The 11,984-nt window shown below is 47.4% G+C and overlaps 1 protein-coding gene across 1 annotated transcript in view; it reads right to left on the bottom strand.

Annotated features, from left to right (window-relative positions):
* Window positions 1–3,722: 3,722 nt before the first annotated feature.
* EDEM1 (ER degradation enhancer, mannosidase alpha-like 1) overlaps window positions 3,723–11,984 on the bottom strand; it is a gene marked incomplete at its 5' end in the record, with an annotated part of 22,193 nt that continues 13,931 nt past the window's right edge. Inside the window, 2 exons of the mRNA XM_010844132.1 lie at window positions 3,723–7,496; window positions 9,789–9,992. Of these exons, the coding sequence (XP_010842434.1) occupies window positions 7,407–7,496; window positions 9,789–9,992 (294 nt within the window). The remainder of the gene's footprint in view (window positions 7,497–9,788; window positions 9,993–11,984) is intronic.

The following is an 11,984-nucleotide window of genomic DNA, read 5'->3' as shown; positions in this document are numbered from 1 at the left end:
ACCTGATGTATGTTCTACCATCTCTCAACACCCACAGTTCCGTCTTCTACCTTATCAGAGGGCAGGCCTCTCACAAACCCAGAACCCACTACTCTGGGTGCACAGCCATGGTGTGTTTTTATTCTGGGGCACCAAAGGGTCCCTTTCTGTTGGGCTTCCCTGATAGCTCAGTTGATAAAGAATCTGCCTGCAATGCAGGAGACTCCGATTTGATTCCTGGGTCAGGAAGATCTGCTGGTGAAGGGATAGGCTACCCACTCCAATATTCTTGGGCTTCCCTGGTGGCTCACCTGGTAAAGAATCTGCCTGCCATGCAGGAGACCTGGGTTCGATCCCTGGGTTGGGAAGATCCCCTGGAGAAGGGAACGGCTACCCGACCCATTCCAGTATTCTGGCCTGGAGAATTCCGTGGACTGTATAGTCCATGGGGTCACAAAGAGTCGGACATGACTGAGTGACTTTCACTTCAAAGGGTCCAGGTGAAATATTTTTCATGTAGCAACCTGCCTTTTCCCTTCCTCCTTGTTGGCAAACAATGCCTTGCTCCAGAGGTTGTCTCCACGCATTTCATTCCTGCAGCAAACTAGAGCACAATCTCCTGCCAGCATTTCTCCACCTTAGAACCCGGAGGGGAGATGACTATTACTGGACATGCATTACCACATCTATTAGGACTGAAAAATGAAGTCAGACTTTTCCGGTGAGCAAAGAAGCCGCAGTGCCAATTAGCTTGAAAACAAGGATCGACTTAGCCAATTAGATTAAATGATGCATATATTTTTCTAAATTGGATGTGTTAAGCCTGCAGCTTCAAGGTTCTGATGCAAACATATTTAAGGGAGGCCGTATTCCTAAAAATGTATTATCAGAGATATGTTGCACTGAATATTATTTCTAAATTTCCCAGCACTCGAGTATTTCAGGTTATACAAAGTGCCTCTAAATTGAAAAATAACAGATACAAAGAATAATCATTTGATAAATCTTGGAAGGCCTTTCTGAAATACATACCACAAAGTGCAAAAGTAAATGACTCTTAATAACTGAACAAAGCTTTTTGTAACTCAGTGGTTTCCAATTCTCTGCTTACAACAAAACTGAAAGAAAGCCCAATTAATCTGTCCACAAATGGATTCTTAAAGATAAGTCCTCATCATAAAGTATTGGGTAATTTTTTGGCAATATTGCTAAGTTCAAATAATTAAGATATCTATATCCCCAGATATTTATATGTAGTAGCTATAAAAATTCTTTGTATTCCTATCCACTTATTTCTGTGAAGAAAGTTACATCTATGAAAATAAGAAAACGGATGATAATTGATACTAAAATTCATCTCATTCTGTGGTCATGTTCCAGTGGTGTTCATCCAGATACATGCAATTCAACTAGAGAAGGGAAAAAAAAAACTGTTATGTAATCAAAGGAAATTTTTTTCAACAAAATACTACCTTTTCAATAATTATCAAAATACATATTTATGCCATTCATATAGTAATTGCAATATTAGCTCAATCCTGAAAAAAATGGTTTTAATATTTAAGAGTTTTATGATCACAGAAGATGTGTTAAACCTTCTATTTAGCAAACTATACTTTGTGGCACACTTTGTGTGCACAGCAAAACTTATAAAGGATTGAAATATGTTCAATCAGTATAAAATTCTGTGGTAGAAAAGGAATAAAGAAGAACATGTTTGAATGTACTTTTATTTTTATTTATTTTCAAATATTTTGGCCATGCAGGACAGCATGTGGCATCTTTGTTCCCTGACCAGTGATTGAACCTGCATCCCCTGCAGTAGAATCGTAGGTAACAAACTTCAATGGTTTTTAGATTTAAATAAATATATTTAAAAGAGTAACTTTCAGTGTTGTTTTAAAACATCCCTAAAAAATCAGTTTACAGTGGCTCAGATAGGCTTTCCAAGGACAAAAGCCAGATCTTGGCTTCCATTCAGTCTTCTCGCTAAGCAGGTGTCAAACTTTGCAAACAAGCGGGAAGTTTCCTTCAAGAATTTGACCAGCCTGCCATGGAAGCTGCCCTTAGCCCTGCTCCACTCAGAGCAGGGTTTCCTCAGTGTTACCCATGATGCAAGAAACCCTGGCCTTGGAAAGGTGGATACTTAAGGAAGACCAAGCTCTTCCAGAAGGGCATTTCTGTCATGTGGAGACAGTACAGACCCCAAAGTGGCCACACCACCTCCTCACACATCCCCTGCTCAGGCACAGAGGTTATTCTGAGCTGTGGGGAAAGACTCTGGGCCAGGCCTCTCCAGACGAAAATGAGGAAAACATATTTCTCCCTGGGATCCCTGTTTAAAGGCTGTAGGACTGGTCCTTGGTACCAAATCTGATTTGGTCATGATTATAATAAACATCGGAGAAGGCAATGGCACCCCACTCCAGTACTCTTGCCTGGAAAATCCCATGGATGGAGGAGCCTGGTAGGCTGCAGTCCATGGGGTCGCGAAGAGTCGGAGACGACTGAGCGACTTCACTTTTCCTTTTCACTTTCATGCATTGGAGAAGGAAATGGCAACCCACTCCAGTGTTCTCGCCTGGAGAATCCCAGGGACGGCGGAGCCTGGTGGGCTGCCATCTATGGGGTCGCACAGAGTCGGACACGACTGAAGTGACTTAGCAGCAGCAGCATAATAAACATACTGAGCCTGTCACGTGCCACATGGCGCATCTTGCAGGTAATAACCCACTCAGTCCACCCTATGCATATGGATTCTTATTACCATCCGTGTCATGGATGGGAAAACTGAAAACAAGATGGTATAACTTGCATAACTTGGCACAAAGCTCATCAGTGGTAGAGCTAGGACTTACCTCAAATGGTGTGGCTCTGAGGCCCAAGCCTCACCCTGATGCTCTACAGTGGCATCCACACAGGACGCTCTAGTCCACTCGCTCCGTGGTGGGCCGAGGACTCAGGCTCCAAGGCTCAGCCTCCTGGAGAGGGAAGGCGGGGCCGAGGCGGGATCCATGGCTCTTCAACTGTCCACAGGCGTCCTGGGCTGGCCTCGGCTTTTCAGGCAGACTAACCCATGGGACTTCATAAACACCCACCCTGCCTTACATGGGCGTGCATTCTGGTATCAGCAGGCACTTTCCATCTCGAGACTACTCTTTACCCTGTAGCAATTCATGATTTTTACAAAGGCCCATCAAAATTGCCACGACACAGAACTAGCACAGCAGGATCTCACAGGGACCAAATCAGCAACCTCCTTCTAGACACTGTCATGACTCAGGCAGCAGTAGGCACAGGGGCCACCCCTCCGAAACCCTCCTGGCTCGTGCTTCCTCTGGACCATGAATCCCATCTTAACCTGTAAGAAGTTGGGAGAAAGGAACTGCCGTGCTTAAGGTAACAGAGAGAACTGCTTCCAGGCTGTAGAAAGACTTGGATAAATGACAGCAAGAATTGTGAGTGAGTCAGTGCCTGGGAGAAAGAGGCCAAGGTAAAGAGGGTAGGGACAGAACAAAGGTCATCAAGAGTGGCTCTGACCCGTATGTGAAGGACGGTTAAATCATGGCGTGGCAGACAAACTGGAGTGGTATTAGTCAGGGCTGAGCTGTAAAAAAACAAAATAAAGTTTTTATTCATCCAGTTTTATGTTTCCCTTAAAGACTGTGCTCCTTGTGTTAGCCCTCTATATAATGTGCATATGTTAAGTACATAAAAGAGAAACAAAATGACAACTCAAAAAAAAAAAAAAAAGAATTCTTTTAATAAAAATTACATATAAAAATCCTAATAAATTTCCAAGAGCAAGATATTTCTTAGTACATTTATAAAAGAACATTTGGTCCTTTTACAAAAAGCTCCCTTTTAATTTAAATACATTTCTTATTTACAGATTACACATAAAATATCATCTATAGTTGCAAAGCATATTGCACATTACAGACAGAAGCATTTGTGTATTTCAATAGGTTTTCCCAGAGTTTCCAACTCTAGATTTTTTTCCTTTTGTAAAAACAGATTTACCTTTCTTGGGCATAATAAATAAAAAATACAGCTTGTGTTTTGCTATTTAAAACTAAAAATACCTTTCAAAATATTTCTCTGCCTCTCAGAAAGAGGGAAGCGGGTAATGAATTGGGAAGGTCCACAGGTACTCGACATTCTCGCCAGATTCACATCCAGATTCAAGTTGGGAACGCAACCCTGAGCCCTATAAAACCTGGAGACACAGCCCAGAGACCCACCCCTCCCTTCTCACTTTCATAAGAGTCCCTGCCCTGCAGGAACAGGCACTAGAGAAGGAGCTGGATGTCTGGGAATGCAAAAGGAAAGAAAGATCAAGATTTTTTTTTCCCTAAAGTTCCTGCTCAGCCACTGTAGGGCTAGGGCAATCATCCAGCCCGACCTGTTAACCAGCATTAAATTTGAAATCAGCAAAAGAGAAAGACCTCTGGAAAAAAGGAATGTCTGATACTGCGTCTGTGAAACCCAAAGCAAAGGATGACAGTTTGCAATCATTCAATCAAGTGAGCTAAGAAAATGGCTGAGGGGTGTTTTCCTTTGGTGGGGGACACGGTGTAGAGGTAAGAGAGGAATTCAGCTGAGACCCTCAGACTGCACCATGGCACTTATCCAGCCAGGGAGCTAGAGACTAACTTCTATCTGCACAGACACCATCCTGGAGCATAAATACCTAGAAAACTACTAAAGTGTGTGCTCTTGCCCTGTGACCCAGGACAGCCTCAGAACCTGGGGATGCAGAAGCTCTGAAGCACAGACTTGAACATGGAAGCTGATGTTCCACCCAGGCCAGGACAATCAGAGAGCTAGCAAACACTTCCCTCATCACCTCCTTCTTCTCCAGGAAATGGAATCTCTCAGTTACACCACCTCAACCCGCGAAGCCTGCCCTGGAACGATTTAGAACTCTGTGGGGGTAGATTTCAACTCAACCCACAAAGGTAGCTGTAAGGTAGCTTCCCACAAAGGTTTGGCAAAACCATTTTCATTGAGTCAACTAAAGCGGAGCCTTTAGACACTAGCTGTGCATGGGAATGCAAGGATGGTGCGGGCTGTTCCAAAGCATGGCATGCTTGGGATCAGGGTGTTCCCAGGGCAAGTAACAGAGCAAGGGACTTCCCCTGACACTCCTCTCCTCAGCCCTCCCCTCCCTGATCTCTTCCAACACAGAATAGAAGGAACAGCAAAAACCCTGCAGGATACATCACAGTTGTCGACATTCTGATCTTCAAAAAGAAAGCAAGATTCGAATGTGGCTCAGAGAACCTTCTCTTGTAACTAGCAAGAGATGGCATTCTGGCATCTAGTCACTGAGGGCAATCTGAAAGCTTGGCAACCAGGGTGAGAATGAGCCCCTCACCCTCAGACTCACAACCAGTACAAGTCCAGGGCCTGGAAGCTGAGAGGGAACACGTCTTCCGTCAACCTGTGGCCCTGAGATGCTTCTGCAACACTCAGGCCCTGGCCCCTGGTCCAGAGTGGGAGGGGCGATGGGATGCCTAAGCCCACAGGAGGGGGTTGTGGGGGTGTGATCACACCACTGCGTGATCACAGAGGGCCCACTTTCTTCCCTGAGGTGCCCCATTCTCCCAAGAGGCTCACTGATAGTCCCACCTTGGTTAACCTGGAGAAAAGGCGCAGGGCCACTTGTATTTAAATGGGATATTTTGGTTTCAACAAAGCAACGAAAACATTGAAAATATATAGGATATTCTCAAAGAAAACTTTCTATTCAGTAGATGAGACAGTGTTGATAAACAGAATGCTTCTAAAATGAAGAAAAAATGTAAAATAAGAAGCATTTGATGTGTTTTTTTTTCCTTTAAAACAATTTGCACAGTAAATGTTAAAAAGACAGGCATTTATTACTGTGACATTTATTACTGAAAATCCCTTTTTTAGAAATTTCAAAGAACTGAATTATATATCCATTTTTAAAAAACAGTAACACAAGTTTTCAAGAATAAAACTCCTCTCTTTTGATAGGAAATGCAATGGCTTACACAGCCCTCTCTTCTAGGTTTAAAAAGACTAAAATAAAATCATTTGAAGTATGCCAGCAGTAACGGGGGCACCACACACAACAGGTGAAGTTGGAGGTTTTGAAGAGACTTCCTACCCTCTCTGCAGAGATTCATGTCAACCTCTGACGCTACAGGGAAGCCAAGCTCAGGGTTCAAGCCCACCTCTGCTTTCTCTGAGCACTCTGCACAAGTTCAAAGAGACATAGTCCATTCTCGCTAAGGAAATAATGACAACAAAGAAAAGAGGCGCTTTAGCACGACTTCCTTCGTATATATGCTTGCTTAAAATAGCAGGCTGAAAGGCAAGGATGGGCCAAGAAGTTTTCAGAATCTACCTATCTGATACCCCATCCCATCCCCCTTTCACTGTGGTCTCACCATGGAGCAATACGAAACAAGCCTGCTAAAACCATAGCAGCAGCTGTGACATCCAGTGGCCCAAACAAAAATATAAGGCACTAATCGAAAGCCTGTATTACACAGAGAAACGGCTCAAGGACACCAGGAAGTCATCTGGTCATTTCTTTCTCCCTGACTTGGCTAATTGGCACTAGACACAGGAAACGAAAACAAAACACTCCCAACCCAAACACGGTCAGAACTGAGAATCCTTGGTTGGCAGATGAAGACTCAGATGATCACAGGTATTTTTCTCTCCCTAAAAGGCACCTGGTTCTGAAACCATGGGAGATCCTCAGGTAAGCTCATGAGAAACAGAGACCACCACTTGGAAGACCTACCTGTAAAGCTCTTGAACGGTGATGTGACAACCTAAGAGACTGCCTGTTAGAATCTGGCTCCCTTTGTGAGCAGATAATCTTGTCACTCTGACAATCACACGGGGCACAGATGCATAACTGGATTCTTCCCCACGTGACTGACAGTCACAGAGGAGAGACCTGGGAAGGAGCCCAGTGATCCAGAGAGAGGATGACAAAATAGAATAAACAGAGCGGTCAGGGGAACCGCAGGACCTGTTGCACAGAAATTCATTCACAATCCTCTGGTGGAGAGGTAGTCAGGCTGCAGTCACACGAGCACAGGCAGAGGAGACTTGACTCGACAGACTCCGAAGTAGGAAGCTCTGAGGATCCAGCCAAAGACAGCCTGTCCACGGTGCACATCGTAAGAGGCCAACTTCTACGTACCTTTCCACTTCAAAGTATATCCTTAAGACAAACGGGCATTTTATTGAACAGAAGAGAAACACTAAAGTGTGCAAGGATCTACCAGATGTGCGCAGGGAGCTGGAAAGAAAATTCCTACACCATCGTGGATGGCCAGACTTCCATCCTCCTCCACTTCGGATTGGGTCTCGGCCTGGCCCGGGGTTCAGCTGTTTGGGGTCTGGTTGCAGATGGAGACCACACGGGGGAGGGCAGATCAAATCAAGCCAACCATCTGGTCAATCTGTCGCATGTAGATGCTCTTTAGGGGCAGGGCGTATCGCCTCTCATCAGGAACCCGATTGCACTGGAAAGAAAATCAACGAAGTACCATTTGAATGAGTTAAAACCGTGTGTGTTAATCCCTCAGAAGGGGTGACCAGATGACCTCCCCTGGGGTTTCTCATCCTGGCACTGTGGACTCTTTGGGCCTATCCTGGGCACTGCAGGATGGTTAACAGCATCCGTGGGCCTCTCCACCTACATGCCCCTCACCCCTAACCCCCAGCTGTGACAACCAATGTCCCCAGACACTGCCCAATGTCCTTTGAGGAACACAGGTACCTTCAGTTTAGGACCACTGATGTAATTTACAGATGAAGATGTAGAGACCCAGGGAAACTAAAGACATGCACCCAGGGACTTCCCTGGAGGTTAGGACTCCACGCTTCCACTGTAGGGGGCACAGGTTCAATCCCTGCTCAGGAAACTAAGATCCCACATGCTGCAAGGTGTGGCCAAAAAAAGACATACGTGCATGCAAGTACAGATGGTTCGGACTAAAAGCTGTATCCCTTGGGTGTTTAACCGACCTAGAATTGCAAAAAGAAAAAAAACCTTGGCTATTTGAAAACTTGCTTTTCTGAGTTTACATGATTAAGAGTGCAAAGCTTTCTTCTCCCTCTCTCTCAGAGGGGACCTAAGTTTGAGAACCAAATGTGTTGTGTGGAAGCAGTTTCCACATACATTCATGCCCCTCCTCAGAAAAACACTTTCCTGCTGCTCTCACCGGAACTCGCTTGCCCAGGGCCTCATCTCCGCAAGATCCAGACTGACAGGTCCTTAGGTGTCCCCACCTCCCTCCCAGCTCCTGCTTTTTGTAGGAACTGTGCCTTCTGCCTGTCCCTCTGAAACCTCCCCCTCATCATTCTAGTAGCGACTGAGAAGCAAGCTCCTGAGTGAAGCCCTCCTTGGCTTGCCAGCAGGCTAATTTCTCCATCTTCCATGTCCCAACAGCACTTTACACAGCCTCCTACTGGCGAGCACTCAGGGGGAGCAGATCTCTGTCCACAACAGACCCTGAGCCGAACCAGCACCAGGACCACAATGACTGGCCCAAACCCCGGCGCCTGGCACAATGGGATCTGGTCTGTGATGTGAGCATCTCCTCCAGTCTGAGTCTGGGTTCCCCCATGTGCTCCACCGTGACCTGAACCTTTCAGTGCCTCGCTGCTTCCAGCTACGAATCGAACATGTAGACTACCTACCCCTCCCAGGGCTGCTATGAGAAGTTCACATACTTAATTTCAGCACTTAGATTGGTGCTCAGCACATGTGAACTCTATAAATGCTGACTCTGACGGTTACTCTTCCTTCTGCCCTTCCCTTTCCTTATCAGTTGTATTTTATTCATTTAATCTACACTCCATGGCCTACTGGAAATTTCAAGGACATTGCTCTGCTCTGGCCTGTTGATTTAGTTCAGAAACTGAAAGACTTTCAATGAGACACAAAAGGAAAAAGTACAGTCTGGGATGAGAGGGCATGCCCTAACCCAGGTAGCCTGGGGGGAGGTGGCAGGACTCTTGGCAACTGAGGCTTTTCCTGAGGAGGGAGCTGGCATAGGATGCACTGTGAGATCATGAGGTTTGCTCTATCACCGGATGCAGCGCCCACATCCAGACCAACCTGCTGGGCTCAAATCAACACAACTACCTTTGGCTGAAAGGAAAGACTCGAGGATGTGTTTCCAAACCTTCCTCACTGCTCTCGGGGATGGTCCAGGAGTGCCCAGTTGAGCGCCCCCTTTAAATGAGGCCAGATACGTCTTGCACTTTGTAAATTTTTTGGCTACACCACATGGCATGTGGGATCTTAGTTCCCTGACAGCTGATCAACCATGCACCCCCTGCATTGGGAGAGCAGAACCACTGGACCTCCAGGGACATCCTGACCCGAGGGACGCTATGCACAGGCTCCCCGGCCCTCGGGCTCCTGGTGGGGCTGGCCCACGAGAAGCTCCAGCAGACCGGAAGCGCTATGTTCACTTTGCCAGCCCCCTTCCCACACAGTCACAGAAGCCGGCCCAGAGCAGCGGCTCCTGCCCAGAGGCCGCCCCCAGCACAGGCTTCTCTGCATCAGGGCTCCCGTGACCACCCAGTCCACCGGCCCCTCAGCCCGGAGCACTGGCGGGCGGCTGCCCCCACTGTGTCCTTACACCCTGATGGCACCTACAGAAACGGCCCCTTGCTGAAACTCTTCTCAAATTACCCAAGCTGCAGGTGCCAAGAATATTCTGTTAAGACCCCTGGATGACAATATTATGAGGAGTGTTTTCTCTTCCTCCACGGATAAATCACCCCTTGAGACAGCAACTTACATTGGAGCTGGAGTTGATGACGTTCAGCTCCTGAGGTTTAGGCCTGTGCCCAGACTTTCCCACTTGGTCCGGCCCTCCCTCTTCAGAGAAGAACTCCTTCCAGGGTGACTCCCGGAGACGTTCGTCAACAGATATAATGTGTCCCTCAGTTGTAAACATGTATCTGGTTCCAGATTTGTGTACTGGGTTCTCCTCATCAAAGAGCTAGTGGGGGGAAAAAAACACAGATACAATTGTAGCATGTTTGGAACTAATTCATAGGGGTGAGCCAGACTACTTAGAGATAAAAATTTGCTAAGCTCTCAGACCAACCCAGGCTGTGAAGTGTGCGTGCTAAGTGGCTTCAGTCGGTGTGCCTCTTTGTGACCCTATGACTGGTAGCCAGCCCCGCTCCTCTGTCCATGGAATTTTCCAGCCAAGAATACTGGAATAGGTTGCCATGCCCTCCTCCAGGAGATCTTGCTGACTCAGGGATCAAACCTGCGTCTCTTACGTCTCCTGCATTGGCAGGCAGATTTTTTACCACTAGCAGCACCTGGGAAGCCCGTGGGGCAGAATCACCGGTTGTGTTTAAGTTCAGATGCCTGAACTTCCCTGACCCCACCTAGACCTAGAGGTTAGAAAGCCCAGGCCTAAGACCCCAGTGACACTAGTGTGTATAGGCCCCAGATGATGCTCCTCGCCCCACTCCCCTAAGAGTTCAAGTGCTGGGATTCAGGAACTGGCCCCCACCTCAGCCCTAAACTGTTAAAACTCCATAGAGAAGGAGGTACATGGCTTATTCTTCACTGGATCCCCAGGGTCTGGCCCTGACACACATTCCTACATGGGCTCTGTGGGAACAGGGCACCCAAGGAAGTCCCTTCCTTCAGCAATAGACGTGGGGGTGAAGAAGCGTGCAGCGAGGGCATCTAGAAAGACCTAGCTGAGTAGGGACAGGTCAGAGTGGGAGAAGGCAGGTGTGCAAAAAATGACAAACGAGGCAAAAAGTAGAAACAGATCTCTTCAAGATGGGAAAAAACCTTACAGGCATCTCAAGTATTTTACAAATGAGAAAAAAACACTCAGCAGGGCTGGTCTATGTTTACACAGCTCGAAGGAGAAGAACAGGGCCAGCCCAGGTTCTCCCCCTCCCCCCATGACTGGACCGAGTTCTTTCCCTTCAAACACCCTGGGGGTCTCCTTCATTCATTCGCTCCAGGATTTGCCCCATGAACATCCCAGACACCACAGGCTGCAGGACGGGATGTCTGGAAGAACCATCTGAGCCACTTGGCAGAATGACAGATGCCTGTGCCTGCTTCTGAAGCTTCCAACTCAACATGGCTCTAATCTTAACAGGGTGACTCCAATCCAGCTGCCCCTGGGCTTGGGAACCACTGAACTAGATACAGGGAACCTATCACCACTGATGGCTATCTCTGGATCTTCGCCTAAGGTCCCCATGCTGTTTCCCCACCAGGAAGTCCCGACCTTTGGAGCCTTGAGAGAAAGAAAGCAGCCTCATGCCCTGGTACAAATGCCTCACACGTCCAAGGCTGAGTAGCCGAGTGGAAAGAGCACTGGACAAGGAGTCAGGACTGGTTGCTCTGCCATGTCACCACCCCCGGAACGCAAGCAAGTCCCCTGACCTCCCTCCAGAGTTGACAGATCCCAAGGGGAAGAATGAACACCAACCAGATGATCCCAAAGGTTTCTTCCAGATCCAAAAGTTCAGTTTCTACCCAAACAGGTGAGCATGTGTGTCTGGACAGAGAGCTGGCTGGGCTGTGGGTCTCACGAGAGCACACACGTCAGGGAAAATGAGATCTGAGACCCTGCTCTTTTCCTCAGAGGAACGTTCCAACCCCCAGGCTCACAAGGGTCCTCTAAGAACTGCCGTCTGCACTCCACACGCTGTGCGACGCTAGGGGTGTGTGTGTGTGTGTGTGTGTGTGTGTGTGTGTGTGTGTGTGTCCTGGGCAGTAGTGTGTGTGTGTGTGTGTGTGTGTGTGTGTGTGTCCTGGGCAGTAGTGTGTGTGTGTGTGTGTGTGTGTGTGTCCTGGGCAGTAGTGTGTGTGTGTGTGTGTGTGTGTGTGTGTGTGTGTCCTGGGCAGTAGTGTGTGTGTGTGTGTGTGTGTGTGTGTCCTGGGCAGTAGTGTGTGTGTGTGTGTGTGTGTGTGTGTGTGTGTCCTGGGCAGTAGTGTGTGTGTGTGT

This window comes from Bison bison, unplaced genomic scaffold (assembly GCF_000754665.1).
Source record: "Bison bison bison isolate TAMUID 2011002044 unplaced genomic scaffold, Bison_UMD1.0 scf7180017864194, whole genome shotgun sequence".
NCBI lineage: Eukaryota > Metazoa > Chordata > Mammalia > Artiodactyla > Bovidae > Bison > Bison bison.
Note: the sequence above shows the minus strand (reverse complement) of the source record. Positions and strands in the feature narration are given on the sequence as shown.